General features: G+C 37.7%; 1 protein-coding gene across 9 annotated transcripts in view; it reads right to left on the reverse strand.

The window, feature by feature from the left end:
• map2k5 (mitogen-activated protein kinase kinase 5) overlaps positions 1-24,375 on the reverse strand; it is a 120,457-nt gene that overhangs the window by 32,021 nt on the left and 64,061 nt on the right. For all 9 annotated transcript variants that reach the window (XM_041784270.1, XM_041784303.1, XM_041784278.1 and 6 more), the window contains 9 exons: positions 22,003-22,051; positions 21,820-21,893; positions 20,781-20,831; positions 19,210-19,281; positions 16,668-16,697; positions 8,976-9,002; positions 8,604-8,636; positions 1,813-1,874; positions 692-737 (listed from right to left, as the gene is read on the reverse strand). In XM_041784270.1, coding sequence (XP_041640204.1) covers positions 692-737; positions 1,813-1,874; positions 8,604-8,636; positions 8,976-9,002; positions 16,668-16,697; positions 19,210-19,281; positions 20,781-20,831; positions 21,820-21,893; positions 22,003-22,051 — 444 coding nt within the window. The remainder of the gene's footprint in view (positions 1-691; positions 738-1,812; positions 1,875-8,603; positions 8,637-8,975; positions 9,003-16,667; positions 16,698-19,209; positions 19,282-20,780; positions 20,832-21,819; positions 21,894-22,002; positions 22,052-24,375) is intronic.

Raw genomic sequence — 24,375 nt, forward strand, 5'->3', positions numbered from 1 at the left:
TACATCCCACCAAAAGGGACGTATAATTCATTACATAAATACCCTGGTGATGTACATTTCACAATAAAAGAGAAAACAGCAAGAATCTTCTCCTGTCATTAATTTGCAGATCAGTATAGAGGTCACTCTTGAGGTAAACTTAAACGATTTTTATCAAATTAATTAATTTGAGAACAAGTAGATGCGTCAGGCACACACTGTTAACAGTACATGGATGAATACAGACAGCCACACACACACAAGCACTTCAAATAATTCCTTTTTCACTCAATCAAATTTCCATCAGGCAATAAAACTTCTTTTTGTAAACCAAAATTCTTCGACTCTTGTGCAACAGCTAGGTATCATTCATTCATGTTGGCTCCAACGCAGTAAATTGAAAAAATTATCCATGAGGCGCATTTCAATCCTACCTCAAGGTTTCCTTCCTGACCTTTCTGACACCTTTCATTGGTAGCATAAAGTTCATTACTGTTGTTCCCACACAGTAATACAAACTTCAAGGGTCCTTGGCCCAAAACACCTCAATCATTGCTAAAACACAATCATATACTTCAAAAACTACAGATAACAAATTAACGTTTAATTGAATTTTTACTGGAATGCATGAATATGATTATCCTTTGAGTGCAGTTATTCAAAACTTATATTTTGCAGTCCTTGGAGCTGGTTAATGGAAGGTTTAACTTACCATGAGGTTATTGGGGGCAGGCCTCTCCTTCGGTTGCCGCCGCATACTGGAAAGGAAAAAAACACAACCAGTCAATAGCCAGATTCTATTCAAAGTGTGTTTATGAGTGTTTGCTTCCAACTTGAATTTGAATAGCTTATTTTCAATTATAAATTAATTTCAAAGAGGAGACGTAAAACATGAACTCTCATTCCACAGGAACAGAAGAGGTCTGGATAGACAATACACACTAAAAACAAAACAGCACATCAATATTAAATTGTAATTTAATTATTATTTCTTATTTCAATTAATATTTCTTAGTTCAAGAACTTGTCTTTTTATTCAGAACACTTAGAGCACCAACATTGGATCTGTAGATTTATGTATGTCCTGCAAAGTATGCAATCTATCAAATCCAGCCATATAGGGGACATAGAGGAATAAACTCAGGGTCTGATCTGAAGTTTGTCCTGTAATTTGTTCGTATATCACAAATAAAAGGGCCCTGGTTCCCTTAAAACAGCCAAGGGGAAAGGACAGTGCCAGTTCTGCACCAAGGCAGGGCTGTACCTGTACCTCTGAGTGTCCTGAGAGAGAGATGCCATGTTTGAGTAAAGAAGCAGGCAGGGGGGTATAAACAACAGCTGGTAAAGCAGGCCAATGCAGGCTGCACGCACGCTCACACAAACTGCTTACATGTGGTTAAGGTGTGTAAGCTGATGTTTGCTTAACTGTAAAGGTCACAAGAGGCTAATGAATCAGAGGCAGAGGCAAGGTAAACGTTGTCTTTGTCTAAATGCATTAGATAAATGTACCGTTCCTTAAAAATATGATCACTTAAGCCATTGAAACCACAGTACATTAAAACAGACTGTTAAATGCACTTTAATCTCATTTTATACTATTGTACACCAATGTAGCCTGCGGTTTAAGTATTGTTAATCAGGCTTTGTGGGGCTCTAATGGTAAACTCTTAATATGTTTGGGTAACTAGAATTACAAAGACATGCAGCACACAGGCAAAAGCCTTTAAGACCAAACATACTTCAGTTTAATATCACAGGGTTTAAATTACAATAAATTATGTTTCTCTACATTTTGAATCCAAGCATACTGAACTGCAACAGAAAATGACTCACCACTGAGTGATGAAGTGAACAAACTTTTCAGTGAACTGGCCCACAGGAAGAACTGGAGGATCCTGGGAAAAGGAACAAAATTATTTGGATAAGTCACATTTTGATCCTGGATTATAACTCACAGCACTAAAACTGAAACGTGGATTCAATACTCTTAAAAATAAAGCCACTTTACATCACAGCAGACTTGCATATAGAGTTCTCATTTACATGATACTACATTAAAACTCACAAAGACATTTGGAGAGCAACTGCAACAGCTGGTGGTGTAAAACATTTGTCAACTTTTTCCTGTTACACTTAACTATAACCATTTCGTGGCATGCTCATTCTGTACTAGAGGATATACAAATTTTGAAGAAAGGTTAGAGGAAAACCACAAGGTTTATCTTCTTTTTTTAAATCTAAAAATTAGCTTTTCTTTCACGACCAGTCTGTTACTTTACATTGATAATCTTTTACATGAAACCAGCACCACTTTAGCCTTTGATAAACAGGATTTCAATCTCACAACCACTTCAAACATTGCATCTCCTTGGGCTACAACTAAACCTTACAAAAAATGTGCTCTTGGCCCACAGTATTAGAATTAGGCTCTTCATCTAAGTGAAAGTATCATTGCTAATACAAACAAACAAAAGTGAGGGGCGTGATGTGTCAGACCTGCTACATGTTGTCAATAGAGGCTCTATGAAGCGTGTTATGCAGAGCAGCTGCTCCAGATTGACCCTCTATTACTGCCTCCCTCCTCAGCAGATTCCCTTCTCCCTCTGCTTGTTCCTCTACCGCTGACTGTTAGCATTAAAGATTTTAATATTTACTCTCATTATTACCTCTATGATCCTTGAATTAAAAAACAAGATAGAATGAAACTGCAAAAAGTACATGATTTGAATCTCCTCTTTTGAGTTTATTTACCAAAGTTAGTGCAAACAAAAATAAATTATGATGAAGAAACAAAAAACAGGTTTCAATAACAAGATGATGGATGAATAATATACTTTACATAATAACTAACATGAACTGCTTGTACTTGTAAAAAAAGCACTTGCTACATTCTAGCAAACAGTTCCTTGAATGTGCAGCAATATCAGCCTCAGGTGTTGGAGGTAGTATCAGGACATATCAAAAGTTAGATGGTCAGGATATTAAGGTTCAGTTCCTAAAAGATGTAAAATATGCATTGTGACATCCGATGATATCAACAAAGACATAAACACCAATACTTCTATGTGTACAAATATCAAAAAGCCTCAGTTTACAACCGAGCGTTTATTCAAATGCAGAGAATTACACCTCTTTACATCTGAAGCCCTGCTGTGCCATTAAAAACACCTCTGGGCAGTGTTCGCCATTCCTTAATGCTCTGATCGGCAGGCTCCCGCAAAGCATGATGCATGAACCCATTTAAATTAACAAAGGAATGGGTTCCCCTCTAATCTCACTGCACTTCACAGTGCTGCCGCCGCTTGGATGAGCAATATATCATAGCCCATACACATACACACACAGGCATGCACAAACAAATGCCCTTGAGCACTGCGCAGCACAAGCCTGAGTGTACACTCCGTTTAGAGAGAGAGCACCGAATAATTTGCAACCGCTGTACTATGGTGAAAACACACACACCCACACACACACGCACAATTATGCCCAGTCTGTGCAAAATTGTTGACTACACAACCAATCCATATGTTGTGTAAGCTAAATCTGTACGAAATCTCTCTCTGCACTTTCCCCACATATTTGCATGCACATGCACCTTTTAGCAGACACAAACACATGCATGCATGTATTCATGTCTCCAGCTGAGAGGAGCACCGCTGCAGCTTTGATGTGGCAGCGGGCGATGGTACAAAAGACAATCAGGCTGATGAAAGTGGCTAGTCTGAGTGAATTATTCCTCTGGTTGTCAACGGGCTCCACTATGAGACAGAACACACACTAGGAGGGTACAAGGGTACAAGTAAATATACATGTGATTGCCATGAAGCAATTATTAGGCAAAATTAGATCAGTAATTACAGGCTTGAAAATAAAGTGGGAGTTCTTTATTAGTGGAGCCACTTGCTATTCAACAAATAGAGGAGAGAGGCACATTAATGAGGGTGGACAGCAAACAGATGGTAGGAACGGCTACAGAGAAATGAGACATGGGCTCAATAACATGAGGGTGTTAGTCTAAGAAACATCAGAACCAATTTGAGAAGATGCACAGGGTGATTTCTAATGAGGCAAGTTTGCTGCATACAGTCAAAGTGAGTTAACTTAAATAACAAGAAAGGAATGTGATACCAAACATGTGACAGAAAGATTCTTTGGCCTCAGTAAAACTAAAGTATTGCTTACACCATGGGAAAAAGTCTTTAAATACAGTTAAAAATGGGCAGAGACGATTAAACCAGATTCAAAATACTCCAGAGGACACTCTCTAGGATGAAATGTTGCTTTTAATGTGTTAACACTGAATATTAAAAGACACAACCCACCCACTTGCATTTGCTCAAGACAATAGACAGACCCACAAGCCTCAATACTACTAAGTCTGAGAAAAAGGAAATATCTTTTTTACTTTATGGCGCAGACTAGGCTAAAATCTTAATCACTCTTGGCTATCTAACTTTTTCTACAACAGGTGAGACTGTCATGCAATCTCAGCCCTGGACCTTTTAAAATTACAACAAATATGACTTCTTCACTAAGAAATTTCAGTATTGTAAGTCAAAGTTTCTATCACATTTCATCAAAGTTATTTTCACAACATTCAAGGCCAAACTCCTTGCAACATTATGAATGGCCCCAGAATCTGTTTTTGAATACTTTTTCTGTGTGCAGTCAACCTTCTATTTAACTGTCAGTCCTTTCTGAACATTTTAATATACCTATGTTTTTATTCAACTCAATGTTAATTCCTGATTTTATTTGGTCCTTTTTCTGAGCCTTGGGAGACTGAAATCTTTTGGTTGGGTCTTTCTTAGCCAAGCCTCACTGTGTATTTATGTGTGACTGAAAAAGAAAGAAAAAAGAGAGCCAGACACTTCACCCCCCGCTGAATACATTCTTCTAGCTACAATAATACAAACGATCTACTCACAGAGTCTATTAGTTAATCAGCCATTAAAGCAACTTTAAAAATCTCAACGGAATGCAATGTACACAATATGTGAGCACCATAGTGCAAGAAATTAAAGTATTTCAATCCCATTTGCTGTATGTAGTTATTGATAATATCTAGTTAACACCAAAGAGTAAAATTAATTGATTGAATCCACCATTATCTTAAAGATAGGTGTGTAAAATCAACTAAATATCAAATCAAAGGACATCACATGACCCTTCAATCTCGACCAGATCTGTACAGATAAAAAATGACGGACAAGGATTTATAAAGTTGTGGAAGTCCAAAGTGTCTCTGTTTAAATCTGACTGTGATGGAAGAATAGAGTGGATAGCTGTGTATTTGTTTGGTCAGAAAAATTCTATAAGATTTGATTTTAATCTCAATTTTTGGGATGCCTGTGGCCTTGTGGTTATGTCTGCTGCAGGTTCAGAGTCATTTGTCATTAAAGAATGTGGCCAAGGCCCTTCCCCTGCATGTCATTCCCCACTATCGCTATCTCACTGTTAAGGCATTAAAAAAAAAAAGCCCCTAAATAAATCTTATAACAATGCCAGTTTTGTAGTGCAAGCCCAAGATCAGGCATGGGCTCATTCCGTGGCAGATTTGTTCTGATTGGTGAAATTATGCCATCTTTATTCTTGAGCCTGGACTTAAAAAACAGCTTGTAGAGTCCTTCCAGAGAGCCTGAAGAAACACTAAAGTAGAGTTGAGTTGCAATTAAGCAATATATGCGGTAGCTAAATAATTTCTTTGATTCTTTAAAGTTCAAAAATATCCTGAAGAGAAATCTTGCCAGTAACCAGTAGGGACTGCAAAGATAAGGATGACATCTCATTATAGCTCATTTTTAATTTTGGTCAACTGTGTTTGTTACTAGCTAAAATCTTTAAATGCTAATTGGCTTAACCCATTATCTTTACAGCTATAACAATGTAAATGCAATTTACAAAACAATTATATAGGTATCCAGGTTGTGAGTAAAAAACTTGTTTGTTGTTAATAAAAAAAAACAACAAAAAAAAAACAATTGAGCGACTCTTGTATCTTGTTTAAGATGATTTTGTTAATGGTTATTTACTTTGGAGTATCATATATGGAGCTTTCCACGACATGGGGCGGCTTGGCTTGACTCAGCACAGCAGTCCAGTGCAGCAGGGGATTTGCTTTTCCACCACAATCGAGCTACCCGTTTGAGGGCACGTCTAGAGCTGATGACACAGTGTTTTTAGCCCTCCTTGATCTCTCTGCACCGTCTGGATGACTTTAAATTGATTTAAAGCAAAAATCAAACTGCAGACCGTTTGTGGCAGTGCTACAAACTGCTCTTTTTACATTCTCTCTCTCCTCCGTCTTTCTCTCTATTCGTGATCAGTAAACAAACAATAACTCACGCTTATCACCAAAAGGAGAGGATTTTCTGCATGTAAGTTAGAACACTCCTTTTTATTGATTTGTGGGTCTCTTTGTTATCAGTAGGTGCAGAAGTTAGTGTGAGAAGCCGTGCGCGACTATTGGACTGTAGTATGCACAAAAATCTCAAGTTTTGGTCTTGTGTCATAAATATTTAGGCTAAGTCCCACTGTGAATGCTGACACCGCTGTAACAGAGTTATGGACAGCTGGGGCAGAGGCAGGGATAAAACTTATCTCCCCCATCTCTCCGTGGGGTGAAAATTAATCATGGAGGGGTTATCAGTAGCGGAGGGGGTAAATCCCCCCAGCAAATCAGACCCCACAAAGTGCTTTGACATCAGCGCGGTGCGCTTGAAGGTGGGGCTGGCCTGCTTTGAGTGCGGCTCGGCGCGACTAAACTAGTGATGGAAATGCAAATCAGCACGGCTTGGCTTGGTTTGGCTTGGCGCAGCCAAAAGCCGTAGTGGAAAAGCCCCAATAGTGCGATCTGACTTTTTTATTTTAGATGTAAGAGATGGTCTTTCCCCTCCAAACCTGTATTAACTTCTATGTTGTCCTTGAAGCAGGATGCATGCACAGAACAACAAGGGGACAAGAATACAGCCTTGAGGGACAACACATAAAAGATACAGATGAGGCTCCCCTGCTAAGCGCAAAAAATGTGCTACTGTGGATCAGATTTACTGATGCTACCATCAGAAAAGAATAATGTCAAAGGCTGAGCTGATATAAAGAAGATCTAAAATCTACAGTCAGCTGTTAAAGTTTGCTGCTATATTTAGTAGAATGTTGGTGATAGAATTGTTATTAATCAGTTAATCAATCATCTATCAATTTACTATTTACCAATCATTTATCAGCCACATTTCATTATTCACAAAAGCTATCTGCCTTAAGTGAACTCCTTCTCTACACCTTTCATTAAAGAAAGGTAAGATACAGGGTTAAGGCTATGTTGTTTAGGAGTGGAGTGTTGACCACTGTGTGCTCTCAGCAGGGAGGAGTCAGTTTTGGGCCGTGAGCTTTTTACAGTGAATAAATTGATCATCATTAAAACCCTCTCTCAGATTTTGGACCAGCATCTGTGCACAACTGACCAATGGCAAAGCTATAATGTGGCCGACCAAGGCAGACAGGTAGCTCTGTAGTGGGTCCAGAAGTAGCAAAAAAAAACTAAGAAAGCTAAGGTAATGAATATCTTTAGTTAATCTCCTGCACATTAAACCTTGAAATTCTCTCTCAGCAACTTAATCTTTGAAGAGAGATCTTATATTCTAGTCTCTTTCTCTAAAAAACTGCATAAGCTGGGACGGTAAAGCAGGGCTGGCTCACTGGGGACAAAAAAAATGCTTTTATGCCTTGAGGGGAGGGACAGGACAAGGCAGAGAAAAAAATAGTTTGAGTGATGCCTCCATCTCGCTGACTAATGAACAGTTCAGACTGGGTCAATCCATTACAACAAAAAGCATTTAATTATTAATTAAGGCCTATCTATAGGCAGTTAAGGACAAGTGACACTGTATGTTTAATGTGTAATATGGCTGGTGATGGGGTTTAGGGGGGTGGGTTTAGGCTGTAGAGAGGCATTTTACTTTTGCTTTTAGAGGGCTGATAAGAAGAGAAAAATAAGGGGAGGAAAGGGCTGTGATGGGTGCTTTTAAAAATGATGAAGGAAATGTGAGCTCAAACACTCATGTACATAAAAAAAGGAATACAGACAAAAACACTCCCAAAACTCAGCTGAGGTTGAAAAGCTCTGTTCTGGTTTTTATGTTTCCCTTGAGAAGAAGTATGTAAGGAAAGAGATTGTTTTCATGGTTTGATGCTTGCTGCTTATTACTTCCTATATTTAGCTTTTAGGTTGTAAAATTTAGTTTATAAATGGCTAATCACCAACCCTTGTCCCCCATACTTGTGCACCATTACCATACTTTTTAGTAGTGTTTTCCTTTGTTGTGCCTTTCTATGAGAAACCATAAAATCTCATTTCAACATATTTCTGCCTGCTTTGTTATTGTCACTGTTGTGTACAGATTTCAGAGCTGTGTTGCTGTGTGTGTCACTCATGACAGGCCCAACCTCTGCAGTAATGTGCGGGTGCATATGTGTATTGCCTGAGGCAGTTGCATAGGGTGAAGGGCTGAGTGAGTGGGGAGCAAAGCCGCCTGAGTGGTTTGCTTCATTAGGAAACAAAATATAAGCTTTCCGGGCCATTAGGACTGACTTTAGATGCAAAAGCACATAAGACGACGACTCACCTCATCAACGATGCATTGCAGTAACTGGAGAGGCTGGAAGTGGAGAGACACAAAAGCAAAAAAAACATGTTAGCCTTCGTGGAATTTCCTGGCAATGAGGAAAATCAATAGTGTGATAAAAAGTATCTACTTAGATTAATCAAATGCAGCGAGCTCAGGCAAAGCTGTCCTTCAGCTCCTTAAAGATTTCTATTATTCAATAATGGCACATAATGTAATACCAGCAGTTTAAGCATGATCTAATATTTCACTAAAAATGCAAGTTAAGTTTTTTTTTTTTTTTTTTTCAAATGAGAAAGCCATCCAAGAGTAACAGACTATAGTGGGGGAGACCTATTTTCTTTTCTGCTATTCTAATGAAATAAAACTTACCATTAAAGATCCTTGGTTTTTCTGAATCTGTAGGGCAAGACAGAGAAGACGGGACCAGGCAATATGTAATTAGCGTGTCATAATCAAGATGATGCACTTGGACACATTATGATCACTGGGAGAAAATTATTGCTTTCCTGTTGGCAATTTGTGAGTATGTGTTAACACCATTTACATAATGAAAACACACAAATGTTAATGGCCTTGCTCTCATTTGAAGAGAATGGGGGTAGAATCCACTAATGCTTATTTTCAGAGTAGTACTTTATTCCTGCCCTGCAGGTTACTCCAATGTGCAGCAGAAAAACTGTTATAAACAATATAAGCAAGCTTTGCATTATTTGCATGTACAATTTCAGCGATACAACACTGACAATATGCCACCTGTATATATAAAGACAACAGGGTTAGAAGTTTCACTTTTAGGATGGAGCTAACGAAACGGGAGTGGATCTTTTGGCAGTTTGGACATAAGCAACTTACATTAATCATACAATTAATACAACTTTTACTTTTAAGAGGAAATAAGGTCGACAATCACAACAAACAAAAGAAATGGGGCCAAAATAGAAAATTTGATACAAAACAGTACAATGGCATGTAACATTGAAGAAAAATAACATTCCTATAAAACAAAAAAATTTTTTAAGTTTCTATGAAAAAATCTCAGATATAAATGCATCATGAGAGAGGGTGTCAAAGTTACATGATGTAAGTCCTGAGACCTTGGCTCAGCTTAAAGTCTAATAATGTTGGTAAATAAATTGCTCATTTCTCCATGTCTTTTGACAGTGCATTAGAGCACTTATTGATTCACTCAATTAAATACAGGTTTTCACACTCTGCAAATACCAAGAGGCTCCTAAACTGCCTCTATATCCAGTTTTGCCTGATTCAGACACATTAAAGGCAACTATGGAAAACTAATTTGTTCAGAAATAATTACTAGGACAAAATTGCGTGCTGCTCCAGGGGTTGAAATTGGATAGTGGGAGACAAACTTATTCAAGCATAATTGAGCACTTACTCTTCTTGTACTAGGTGTCTTGACCACATATCAGAGAGAAGGGTTTTCTTATCCCTCCTTATATTTCCTTCTTAAAGGAGTCTCATCACAGTGGGATGATCATCTGATTGATGCATCATTATCTTCATGCTCATCCTGAGGGTGATGCTGTTTAATACTTCATTTACACTAAATAGAGACCTCTAAACAGTGCAATTCTTCTAGTGGGAACCCTAAATAGTCTCATATGCAACAATTCATTCGAAAGAGTCTCACTGCTTTAGGTCAGTTGGTAGACAGGCACCCGCCTACTTAGGCTACAGTACTCAGCAACCTGGACACAGGACTGTATCTCCATCCTGGTTCATTTTTCGTGACTTCCATCTCACTCCCTATATTTCCTGTCTCACTTCAGCTGTCCTGTCCATTAAGACAAAAAGCTAAGAAAAAATACATAAATATATATCATTATCTAATAAAAAAAGAGTGTCGATATACTGCCAGTGTCTTAGTTGAACACCCACTTATGAAACAAGGATCATTTGTTCCTTTTCCCCAACTAAACTATGACTGGCCCATCTTAAAAATATTGGCTCTATAATTATTTTGCAGTTGGCTGATAATGATACGGATGTTTTTTGCTAGGGATGTAAAATATTACCAGCAGGATATTGGTATCTGCAGATACTAACTAAAAAAATGAATTATTGGTAAGGGCAGATAAATCTACTACGACTTGCCTCAGATTTTTTGGCTGTAAAATTGGCCTATAACAGCCGTAAATACTAGCCATACAAAAACTATGTTAGTAAAGTTTTAGGCTGGACCAACATAATTACGTCAGCCGAAGTTTTTGTTTTTTTAGTCTGTTTAAGGTCTGAATTTTTTTCTAACTCATCCTCAAAACTGTTTGTGTGATTTAGGGGGGATGTTTTAGGTCTGATTTAAATATTGGAATTGATACTGGTAAAGGCTAAATATATTGGCATGGTGAATACTGACAAAAAATATTATCCAACAACACTTTTTTATTACTTCTGTTGGTGTAACACATCATCTCCCCTCATTTTTAACCATAAAAACAGATTTTTTTTAATTTATTTATTTATTTAACCTTTATTTAACCAGATAAAACCCGTTGAGATCAAGATCTCTTTTACAAGGGTGACCTGGCCAAGATGTCAGCAGCACACGTCATAATAAATAATACATATTTACATTTATTTACATATTTCAGATTAAAGTTTGGCCAGCAGGTTAAATCCTCTGCCCAACAACAAAGCTTTTCTCTGAATAGCAGGAGTGCGTGCTAAATGCCAGCATTAAACTGATATGAGACAACAGATAAACATCTGCTATTGACACTGTTTCATGGCCACGCTATTTTCATCTTACATATAGGCAATCAGTGCATCTCTAGGTTTTTAATTCTACTTTGTAGGAAAAAAAATTGTCTTATGTTTATGTGAAGGAATCAGTTTTACTTAAAATGTTTAGTTCATAACATCAAGGAACATAGAGCAACTCAAAGGATTTAAAATTCAATGAATGTGTAAGCATTTCTTTTATATAAACTTTTATTTGCAGTGTTTTTTGCCTGTAAACAATTATCAGTCCCCTATAGGCAAAATATGACCAAACAAATTCACTATGACTATTGCCCAGGACATAGTCTGACACACCCCTCGTGTTTACACAATGTATTTGAAATTTTGTACTTCATCCTGAGATAGTTGCAAATGAAAGGCCCAGTTTTCAGTTAAACTTAAGTCATCATTGAGGATACAAACCAAAAACTACCACAGACCTGCGCCTTTCAGTAAAACTAACTAGTAATAATAATATATATTATTATATATTATATATATAATAATATATATAATATATATTTAATAATTATATTCCTTGTTGCAATAATAAAGATAAGATTTTTAACTTCGTGTCTTCCTCCAACCCCCCCTCACAAACACCCCTGCACCTCTCACCCTTCCTCACACTTAAAAGCTCATCCATTTTGCCTTTTTCTCACTGAGTTTCTGCTTTAACGTTATTATCAGAAGCCTTTCTTTCATTAAATCACCTCATAATATATACATCTTCAAACTTTTTTTCATCTACAACTCGATTTTTAAACAGCTGATGTGACCAAAGAAGTTTGATGTTCATTACTTCCAGAACCAGCGCGGGAACTATGGAGTTCTATCATAAGCAATGGCGGTAGTTGACTTTTAGAAGAGAGGTTGCAGAGCAACGAATGAATTTATGGGACAGACGTGATGATTTTCTGTGCAGCAAGTCATGTGTGTGTGTCAGTGAGCAGGAGAGAGAGAGGGAGAGGCAGAGCTAGCGGACACTGCGCACTTAATTGATTACAGATGGCATCAAAAATCAGTAGAGCCTCATCAAAAAAATACATATCTTGAGGGTTCATTTACTAATGTGTGAGGCCCAGGTAAAGTTTATGTTTGGTCAGCGTTGCATACATTACCTCGATTTTATTTATCCTACAAACACCAGCCTGATGTGCAGAAGAGGAAGAAGACAAAAACTTTCAAAGTGAGGCCCTACACACTATGCGTGGTCTGCATACAGGGAAGGGTCTGATCATGCAAGTCTTCTAGTGTTACTGAGCAGCCAATCATGTTAATAAGAGTCAAATAAACCTTCGATCTTTCTTTGAAAATGTCAGAGTGAAGATTAAATGTCACAACTTGAATTTTTGATGTCAAATTCCAGCTCCTTTTAAGAGCAACTCCATAAACACTTCTGAAAGATCAGATGGCTGTTTCCCTTCACCAGAGGGAGATCACCTTCAGATCTGTTTTAGTTTCAAAGGAGGAGGTTGTTTTCTGTTTTGTCAGCTTCTGATACTAGCCTTTAAATTACAGGTTGTTAAAAAGTGCACAAATGCTGCTTTTCTATGATCTTTAAACTTTGCAACTTTCATTCTCAGGTTAGGTGAATAAAAATAATCTGTCACAGACAAGCAACACAGGGATGCAAAACAACGCTATGAAATTTGAAAGACAAAATTAGCATGGTAAAGACGATTGAGCGTTAGTTTTGAATGATCCAGAAGGAAATGCAAATATATTTCAAATTTTCTAAATCATTTCCAAGGCTAAATGTGACTCCAACAGACTTCAACAGAATGTTTAATAAAGGGGGCCTGGGTCTAAACACAGTTTTAATTTGGAGCTGGTTTATGTTGCGGTTTAATTGCCGCAAACCCTGTTTGCAACACACAAACCACACTCAGTAAAACAAAACCCTTTTCTTCCATTTCATTTAAAAAGAAAAAAGATGAAGTGAAAGCATCAATGCTGTATTTGATGGATGCAGTGATGAATAATGGAAGCTCTTGAAACATACACACAACAGAACTGACATGATATTTCATCCAGAAAAAAATTCTGATTGGAGAAAATGTGACAAAATCAAGAGAAACAAAAAACAACTATGGAATGAACAAAAGACAACAAATCAATCAGAAGCAATATTGCTGGCGGCTGTATACGCATCAAATCAGGTCTGGTGTCTTCAAAGACTTTCAGAGCGAGCCGTGCAAAAAACTCCATTAACTCCTGACAAAGGACGCAAATGAATCCCGACATGTGGTGAAGTGGAATTAAAGACACCAGCTCTAGTCATGACAAACATGGAAACATGATTCCACTGTGTGTGTGCACACAAACACAGAAGGATGAATAAGATAAGGCACCAATGGCATGTGCACAAATACAAGCAACAAGAAAACAAGGCACACATTTGCATCTCATGAAAAAGATGACAAAACACTAATAATGCACAGTGTTTTTGAAAGTGAAAATCATCTCAACACTTCATTCTAATCTTCTAAACTATTCTAAAACATAATTAGACATCAAATATTTTCGGCAAACCATTTTAACATTATTTATATAGAGCTATTTTTTTCTTTCAGCAAGCAGTCCCATCTGATTTACTAGTGAATGATCTCCCTTTACTTCTCCCCTCATCTTCCTTCCGCCTTCGGACAACATATTGTTATGACACTCCTCCTGTTTAAAGTAGATCTACTTAAACAGTTTGTGTCTAAGTGCAGAAGGTTTGAGCCAGTCATTAGTTATGCTACTATCTTGTCTTTCACTGTTTTGATATGCTACCTAATTTACATGCCCTCTCCATCTGCTGTTGTCAATAAAAAATTATAGGTAGGAAATCTTGAAATGTAAGAAACTTTATCAAATTAAGTACAGAGGTCCAACACCATGAGAAAAGACACACTGGGAACTAGGATGCCACTGATTCTCTCCCATTTTTTTCAACTTCTGCCTCAGCCTGTACTAAAATGTTCTCTGTGAAGTGTAGCAGGGGGTTTTGCACAGACAGCTGTGCCAGCGTCTGCAAAAATGACAGCTAAAGCCCGAGGACTTTGGCTGGCTGCGCCTGACGAGCTGGATCCGAGCGCTCTCACCACACCGCTCTGCTACAGCCTGCAGGTGAAGTGTCTGCAGTACCATATGGAGTTAGGGGAAAATTAACACTAAGATGAGGAGAGCTGCATGACAGTGGAGAGCCTCATCTATAAACTAAGAGGTGTTTCCACTATTTTGTCTGCCCTATTTATATCACTGAGTGTGGAGTAAATTACTGGGCATTTATAAAAATACACTCACAATTAACATGATAATGAAAGCATTAAATGAAGGAAACATATTCAAGAATCAGACACGCCTGAGGCTTTCGGTGTACAAATGTTGAAAACAGACTGATCATTGTGTGACATTTTCATCACTGTGTAATTTAAGGGCTGTATGAACACACCTTTGCTCTTGTGTGCAAAGCTTTCTACTGTTTTAGGATCATGGCTTAAAAATTAATGATCAACACAGAAAACAAGCAAAAAGCATTACGGCCCTTTCACAGATGGCTGTTAACTGTGAAACTATGAACTAAATGGATTCTTGTTACAAAACATTTGGATTTCTCCTAGTACACAATTTATAACATTAATAGGAGAACATCTTCAAACTGAGATGACTAACAATAACAGCAAAGACACTAATGAGCTTGTAGAGATTTTTAAAGTCTGCGTGACATCCATCATTTGGTTCATAAACTAGTCTCCTTTATGCCAGGGTTATTAGTTGCAGTGCCAAAAGAAAACCATTACTAACACAGTTCCTGGGCAGTGAGTGCATCGTTACATCACACTTTGTCTCTTTTAGTAGCTGCAATTTTCATTTGACTAATGGGAGTCCACATACTGTAAATAAAAACATTAAGTTGCACACTGTATCAATGGCTGACTTACTTTAGTATTAGCATTAATTTACAACCTTTAAATGACCTAATTACAGTTTTTAGAGCAAGGTTTCCACCCAACCTCAGTATAGTTAGAGTACAAACTCTACATTAGATAAAATGCGCCTCTTGACATTTCGTAAAGCAGGGCAGTCGGGAGGTAACCTGAGGTAACCAGATTTAGATTGCTCAGCTTCGGATTAGTGAGATAAACCCATCTTAAAAGGGCTAATTAAGACTTGATGGGATTGTGAAGTCACTTCTGTGTTCGGCAATTACATTTGAGCAGGATTTTTACTTAGTGTAATGAGGGAAGAGAAAATGAATCCAAACAGTAGTCTTCCACATTAGAAGCAGCTAAACAATGCTAAACATTTAATCAAAGGCGTAATATATATGACAAAAAAATATATATTTTGAGGTCCACTTCTTTGTATTAAAATGGGCTTTGATATCTGATTAGCAGAAAGTATTTTTAAGAATTATTTCAGGAATTCTCAATTTAATTTTTTTAATCTTTTGAACAATAGTTCTCAACTGGTGGGTCGGTTGGTCATGAAAGTGTGCCTGGAAAATAAAAAACTGTGGCAAAACCGGTGGTGTACAGAAGCTCCATGTGGACGTACATCAATGCATTTTATTATTAGTCCATTTGTTCATCCTTCCTGGAACAAGGTACATTTAGGTTGTTTTCCTGAGATCACAATCTATTTATCTCGCCATCATGGATCTACAAATCAGATTTTCCTATGTTAACAGGTTCTTTCCCAACTATAACTGACATGTTCACACAGAAATGGTAAAAGGTAAAAGAATGTAAGCAGTCATGTCTTCCCAGGGCTTCTATAATGATTTAATTTTTAAACATGTTTGTTTAATTTAGTTTCTTTGTTCAGTCATATATTTAGTCCCATCTAAGGTCCAAACTAAAACATTTTCCCTTAAATCTCAGAGGCCTAAGCTATTTTAAACACTGTTTTTGCCTGAAAAACTTGTAAATTATCAACCCTGTGGTGCACAGTCAAGCTCTAAACATCTGTTGCTTAAGGACAACCTTGCTTTAAGAATGTGTGCTGCAGCAATGTCACTTGAATTTAAAGAACTCATGGGACTAAAAAGAAAAATGAAAAAACTAATTGGAAATTAAATCTCAAAGATTTTTATGTATTAAACACAGTTACCATTAATTATACTGTTCTCCCATCTCTTTAGGAGTAAAGACTAAAAAAGAATAATCACTATACAACAGAAAGTCTTCAAAATATTTACATTTCTACAAAAAAAAAAAAGTCCTTGAATTTAAGATATCGGCTCCTTTAAAAATATCTGGTTATTAATATGTGGAGGTTGACAAAAAGTCAGACAAAGAGCTTTGAATAGATTCAGTGAAAGTGACTCACCTGTGGATATGGAAACATGCCTAATGCCAACTGTGGAAAGAAGAGAGGTGCTTCATGAGAAATTAGAAATAAAAACTGAACAGATTTAGTAAGCACTGGGAGTTCTGTGCTGCAGCAATATTCTGAAAAATAACATGAAAAGTGAATGTCTGTACATGTGCTAAATTTGTCCTTATTACACAGCCATTAAAATTCTCTATACACACATACATGAATGTATATGCACATTTTCTTTGCCAGTGTCTTAATGGGACTGAATTTAAGTGTAGACACAGAAGGAAAATTCTGCTAAATCAACTGAAGCATGCAGAGACTTTCTGTCTTTGAGGTAAGCTTAGTGCCCGCCTGCTGATAACACTTCCTCATGGAGCAACATCAGCTATTAGTTAATAACCCCCTCCCCTCCCCACGATTACCACCTGCAGAGAACAAAGTGTGGAGATAAAAAAGAAGGACAGGGGGATTGTGGGACCACTGTATGGTAAGTGTGTATGAAATTTTTTTTGGCCTGGGGGTTGGTTGACAGCTCTCCCTGACATTTCCCAATTCACTTTGGGTGGGCATTTTTCATTCTGGTCAAGGGCAGCTGCCCAGCTTATTGGCAGCATTACGTTATTAAAACGTCAAAAGCACCATGGCTCCTTCCTTGAACATAAATAGAACAACTAGCAGGCTCAAGATCAATCCAAATTTAAAGAAGGGACAAAGCCGTTTCATTTAGCTTATTGCACATATCAACAGCTAAAAATAAAGAGGACAGGCCCTGGGGCTGCACTGCCATAAAACTTTATCTTTATCACACAGAAATTATGTCGATAATTCTGACAGGGCTCCTATCCTGTGATATCATCCATTATTGTTATTATTGTAATGATATCAAACATTATTGACAAACAATAGGGAGACAGAAGCCAAAATCATTTGTTATAATGCTGAGGGAGAGTCTGGACAGAAACAGATGGAGAATCAATAGCATCAGAGGAAGGACAAAAGACCAGGGCAAGGTTAGACTGATATTAAAATATTATTTGTAATTTTTGGATGTCAGTTAGGCCCTCCATTAATGCGAGCGGCAGAGATGAACAGATGTACCAATGCTAACCTACATGTACTATTCAGCATTTATGAAACTAACATGAACACTATCTGCTCTCAAATAGAATTTTCTTGTGTGTGTAAAATATGTCATACACAGTGTGCGATACATCAGTAGTTTAGGTTGTTAAGCCTCTAAAAGACAGCAGATAGTCATGAACATAGGCAAAAGGCAAACAGTGTGCAAAGAAAAGGCAATTTGAAATACAAATTTTGTTTTCAACATGTAAAATTCCAGACATGCTATAAATTAGGGCTGGGTATTGCTAAGAACCTCACGATTCAATTCGATTTTGATTCTTTAGGTTGCGATTCAATTCGACATCGATTCGATATTAATTTAAATGCTTCGATCTTGATTCAGTAAGAAGTAGAAATACACAAATGACCTGTTGACAATTTTTAATAATTATTTTTGTGAACATGTGTTAGGTCACCTCAATTTTTTTAGCAATAAAACATCTGAAAATAAAAATTTGCACAATACTAACTTATTTGTGCATAAGGAGCACAAAAGTAAAAAACATGCCAGTTCTGTATAAACACTGAAAAAGTAAAGTGCATGTAAACTTCAATAATATTTCTTTCTTCTTGGAAATTGTGATAAACCTCACATAACATGGTTATGGTTGGTTGTTTTTTGGTCAAGTGTGGCCTCCGTCCATACAACGCAGATCACACGCACAGCGACCCCCACTGGCCAGGAGGTGAATTGATTCAGAGGATTTGCTGAATGGATATTGAATTGAGGGGGGAAATATTGCGATGCATCGATTAATCAACATTTTTACCCACCCCTACTATAAATGACTGTAAAAAACAATAACTTAGAAATAGAACTTCTTCAGCCAGTACCATTTTTAGTTATATTTTTTTATACCATATCCTACAGCAAAAAGGAGTGACCATTTGAGCCCTCCTTTGAACAACAAGCATAAAATAAGATTTGAAGAAACAGAATAAGCAACAACAGGCAGTCTAAAACCTAAAAATACAATCTAAGAAATCCTACTTCCCAGAAAACCCTATGCTCCGTGCCATTTTAGGCCACCCAAAGTGGTATCACTTCTCTCTTTGCTGATCTTGTCCTGTTTCCTTGGAAGCATTTTTACACAAAAAAATCAGCTCCTGCTTTTTTTAGTGTAGTAGATGCACAAGTGTCAGTCATTGTGAGTTTTTGCTGCGCAAAATATAAAATAAAGGCTGTTGTGGTCGCATGCTGCTGATCTCTTAAACACAGTCTAGTCACTTGTAGTCTGATCGTCAATAAGTAAGTTAGTTTGTTTCATAAACAGTTGCAATCTCTTTATAGGAGCTTTAAACATGGTACCCAAATTAAAAAAAAAAAAAAAAAACAACTTCTGGAAATTAAAAAAGGCATAATTTCCACGAATTAACTACCTGTATCACTGTGTACAAGCACTGAACAATTCATAAAAAGTTGTACCTCCATGAAAGAGATTCCCACACTCCAGACATCTGCATGAATACCATACTGTTCCCCTGATATCCTCTCCGGCTGTAAAGGAAACAAGTATATTTTACAGACACACTAGCTGCAGTTTCATGAGCATTTTATTCACAATCTGATTGAATTTATTCTGACCAGAGATGTACACTTCTCTGCTCACATGAATGCTTAAATGTATGATCTGATTCAGATGTGTGTGCTCGTGCATCATACATTTAATCTGAATAAAACTGCTCTGACATGGACAGCACTGTACCACCAGTCAAATCTATAGAAAATTTGCCGTAGAAGAAGAAATTCTTCTTTGGATTTGTTGTAAATAAACTGCTGGCACTCGCTCATTTTTTCCACTTCTACTCGCGTGTAATGTTGGATTGTTCTACTATTTCGTGTCTGTATCTTACATTATCTGATCAACAAAAAGCAGTTAAAAAGCTGTCTCAGAAACAGACCAGTTCTGTTTTGCTCCTGCATTGTTTCTGTCTGGTCTGTCCGTGGGGCAGATATGCACAGTAAGACAAAACTCACCCATAACAGGGAGAGATGATCAGATCAAGTGGTTTCATGAGGCTGATCCGAACAACTATTGGCATAAACCACCCCTCTCGATCAGAATGAAATTTCTTTCTGAATGAGCCGCATCAGAGGATTTTATCCCGAATCAAGTGTTGATATGAAGCCTTTTTATTCAGATCAGGCATTTATTCAGATTACAAGTGGTCTATGTAAACATAGCTAGTGATCCGATTTGCACGATCATCATGATTTAAGTATTGGCAAATGTTGGTTTAAAAGGTTAATAACTGGTATCAGCAGATATGATCTTTAACCAGTTTTTATCAGAACCAGAAGACCCACCCCAGCTGTAGCTTTTGTATTTAAGATTTTAATTATAAATCTGAAATAAAGCTGGTTTAGTTTTTTGCACTTGGGAAAAATGTGCTGTTCATTTCTCTAAAAAGGCATCAGGCTTGGTTTTACTGTTGATGTTCAATATACCTTTTTAATAAAATGTACATGCAATCCAGTGAGACTCCTTTATTTTCTATTAGTGACTCTATATTAAGTGGCACAAAACATCCATATTTTATAATAGAACCAAATGTTGATTGACTTGCTTTTTTTAGGGTTAGGGTATCTTTTTTTTTCTTTTTCTTTTTCCAAAAAAAAAAAAAACTGTCACAGTAAGAGGAACAGGGCAATTCAAGTACAGGAGAGACATGGTGTTGTTTAAAATAAAAAAGTGTGTGTATATTTCATTATCAGCCTAAATGAGTTAGCAAATATCTGCACAGGTATGGATATTGGCAAAAATCCAATGCTGCACATTCCTAGTGAATACAAAAATGAAGAATACTTGGTCTTCTGTGTGATTTAAAAGTGTTTTACATTGATGTTGATATCAGTAATGGCTAAAATGAGCCTGGAAATAGCTGCATATCAGATATCAGCAAAAATCCAATAACATCCATCCCTAATACTACCTTACAGTCATAAACTTTCAAAGAACTTTAAAAGTAAGAGGCCTTGGTGAAGGGTTCACTCACCGCCATGTATGCGTTAGTTCCCACATAAGTTTTGGCGATAGAATTCACCAGCTGTAAAGAAAAAAAATAAAAAGCAAGTGATCAAAAATAAGCAAATATATCAAGATGCATTTGGCATGTTTAGCTTACAGTGACATAACACCTTAACCCAATTTAATAAACAACTTCATTGCCCTGCATGTGGGGGAAATGGAAAAAAAAAGGAAAAAACAAAGATCTGGACCTAAATTACATTATCTTGAATACTAATGTGTCATGCTGATATTTTGGCTGCTTCCAACCCTCATACAAGGGGACAGCTGTAAGACAAGGAGGCATTACTGTGGTTGTGGATACAACAGCACATGCCATCAATGACAGGACTGTGATAATGAGTGTCTGTTCCCTTGTGGGTAGGAGAAGAGGAGGGAGAGTGTACGTGTGAAAGAGAGGTAAACAGAAAAATAGAGTTATAAAAACAGAGGACGAGTCAGTGTGTTAAAGTGTTACACATTCAGGGTGTAAAATTCACCTTGGAGCTTCCCGGGAAGTGGAGGTTAAAAATGAATAACAATTTTACCACAGAAGGGAAGGTGTGTGTGGTGAAAAGGGGGACAGAGTCCTCAGGGCTAATGTTTTGGGGAGTGTTGAAGGTCTGTCCCTGATGATTACATTACAAACACACACTGCCACACACAGAACCACACAATGACTGGGCTATTGTCTGCCACCCACGCTTTCCACGCACCTACTGAATACATATCAATGAGGCTCGGCCGCTGTGTGTGCGGGTCATAATTATAACAAGTGATTTTTCGGTGGCTGCAGAACAATGGAGGTGGCGGTGGGGGGGTTAATGTGAGAGGAAGACTCCTGGGAGGGCGCTGATGTGAGCTGAAAATGAATGAAGTGATTGACAGGTTGACCATATGCTCACAGACACATTTCAAAAGCACTGTGGTGTTGCAGCTACAGACAGTTGTTTTTCTTCTTTTTCTCTTCCATCCTCTCACTCTTCCCTCTCTCTCTTTATCATGCTCGCACAAACAAATCAGCGTACCTGTGTGCTGACACCAAAGTCACAGAGCTTGACTTGTCCCCGGGTGTTCACCAGCATATTGGAGGGCTTGACGTCTGTGGAGACAAACTGCTTGATAGAACTGCAACCTCAGCACTCTGTGTCCTGTCTTTATCAACTTGCTCTTTTTTAAAAAACAAAGTGCCAGCAAACTACTTTACTCACCTCTATGAAGTATCTTCAGGCTCCACAGATACGTCAGTCCCTTGACTACCTGGGCACACAAGGAGAAAAAACAGACATGTTAATAAGACAAAAAAAAAACAAAATAAAAAAAACAAGACGACACTTGCAGATGTGGCTAAATAACTGACGAGGTTAGTAAGTTCAACATCAGTTGAACTTACTAAACAAAGAGAACTTGTTGAGGAAATAGCCCCATTTACACTTCACAAATTGTTTGTCACTTACATGCCAGCGAGCTCTTCTTCTTTCAAAGGTCTATTTATTATTATCATTTAAAGTGTGCAATGACAAAATGCCAATATACAAGATGGCACAAGATGGGTAGGAAGGGGAGACCCCCCCCCCAAACCTCAATGGGATGAAGAGTGAGAGAGAGAAAGAGAGAGAGAGAGAGAGAGAGAGAGAGACAAGAAGGCTTAACAATTAACTAAACACAATATTGTGCTACCAAAGCAATCACACATCAGTTATCAGAGTAATGGATTAGAAATGTAATGGTAAAGAAAACGCAAAAAGTGAAATGAACTTAGAAAGTAAAACAGAAAAAAATAGGAAATGGAGCTACTCAGCGAGGACTGTAGTGGCTTTCTCGAAATATTTCAAGAAGGGGCCCCACACTTTGTAAAATCTACTTTCTGTTCCTCTGGTGGTGTAATGAATTTTCTCCAGATTCAAGCAGGAAATTGTGTCTCTGATCCAGTGTGAGAAGGAAGGAGGGGCTGGCTCCTTCCACTTAAGTAAGACAGCTCGCCGAGCCAAAAAGGAAGTAAAAGCCAACACATTGAGTTTTGCTCTTGGTAAATCAGAGTCAGGAATATGCCAAATATGGCAGACAAAGGGTTTGGCTCAACAGGGTGATTAAGAATCTCTGAGATAGTTTTGAAGAATCATGCCAGCGAGCTCTTAAAAACATATATTATACAAGATTCACCCTGACCTGCTGACAGGTCAGGATGCTGCTGCGCTGCTGGAGTTAAACTGTGTCACTGATGTCAAACTGATATTACTCTTAAGCCATTCTTATATATGTATTCCTGAAAAACTGGAGAACGTTTCAGAAAAGGCAACAGAAACTGATGATTCATGCTTACAGTTTTTGTCTTTTTGTCAGTGGTATATTTTATTGACTGTATCTGCAGTATAAAGCAATGAATGGTAAAGAGCACAATGTCAAACAAAAAATTGAATAAAGGCGTTTCATACCACCCAAAGACAACACAGCAAATGCTTACAAATCCCACAATATAAATGTCAGCATTTTTGCTAACTCCAGCTCCAGCTCTCAAATATCATCATATTTCTGTCCTGACCAGAAAGGGCAAGCAGAAAAAAATCTGGTTAAAGTTTAGGTAAAACATGTGACCATCTGGGTTTAAAATATGTTAATATCTGTTAGGTTGACGTTAGACACTGTAACATGTTACATCATTCAAAGGTAAAACTACCATGAAATCAAGTGTATACGGCACACTTTTAATCCTATTTTTTTAATCTAAAAAGTTGGCAACGGCTTAAATACTAAGACGACTCGTATACTAGTATGAAGTGCTAAGACATGTGAGATCATTACTAGGGGCGCACCGATTGCAATTTTCTGGCCGATCACCGATCTTTAAAAGCCTGACCTGCCGATTCCGATTTTGGCCGATACTGATATTTTTTTTAATAACTGACAGCATACACCTTCAATGTCCCATTTTATTTTATTGAAAAACATTGAACAATACCCGTGAAACAATACAAACTTGTTTTAACTGCACGAGGTAGTTCTCTGAAATATAAATGAAAGTTTAGAGCGTTGCTGTCCAAACTACTAAATTACATCAGTTCCTTTAGTCTTTCATTTGTCGCATTTTAGTAGGTAGAGGTAGATAAACCGATCTTATCCACCGATCTTCATATGTAAGTATCGGCCGATCGCCCATCCCCCAAAATTAAGGAAATCGGCACCGGTTCCGATTTTGGCCGATTGATCGGTGCACCCCTAATCACTACCACAAGTGTGTAGCTGCCACTGTCACATACTGTCACCTGTGGGGAATGGTGCCACTTTTTAACTGTTATTCCCCCTCGATTTAAAGAAAACAGAGTGTATATGACCAGTAAATAAACTTTGTAGAGTGCTGGTTTGGCTGAGAATGCTCCTCAGTAAGGACAACAAGTGACAGGGCAGAGAAACTCGAGGACTGTGGGTCTGTCTCAACAGAGGCAAGGAGCTCACCTATTAAAGTTAGTAGATGCACAAACTCGGTGAGGTGAAAACTGATGGTAGATGAGACACAGAGCAGGAGCTGCAAGCTGTGGACTTTGGCGATCTGGATTTTACAGTACCAAAAAAAAATCTTTCAAGAA

This window comes from Cheilinus undulatus, linkage group 1, assembly GCF_018320785.1.
Source record: "Cheilinus undulatus linkage group 1, ASM1832078v1, whole genome shotgun sequence".
NCBI lineage: Eukaryota > Metazoa > Chordata > Actinopteri > Labriformes > Labridae > Cheilinus > Cheilinus undulatus.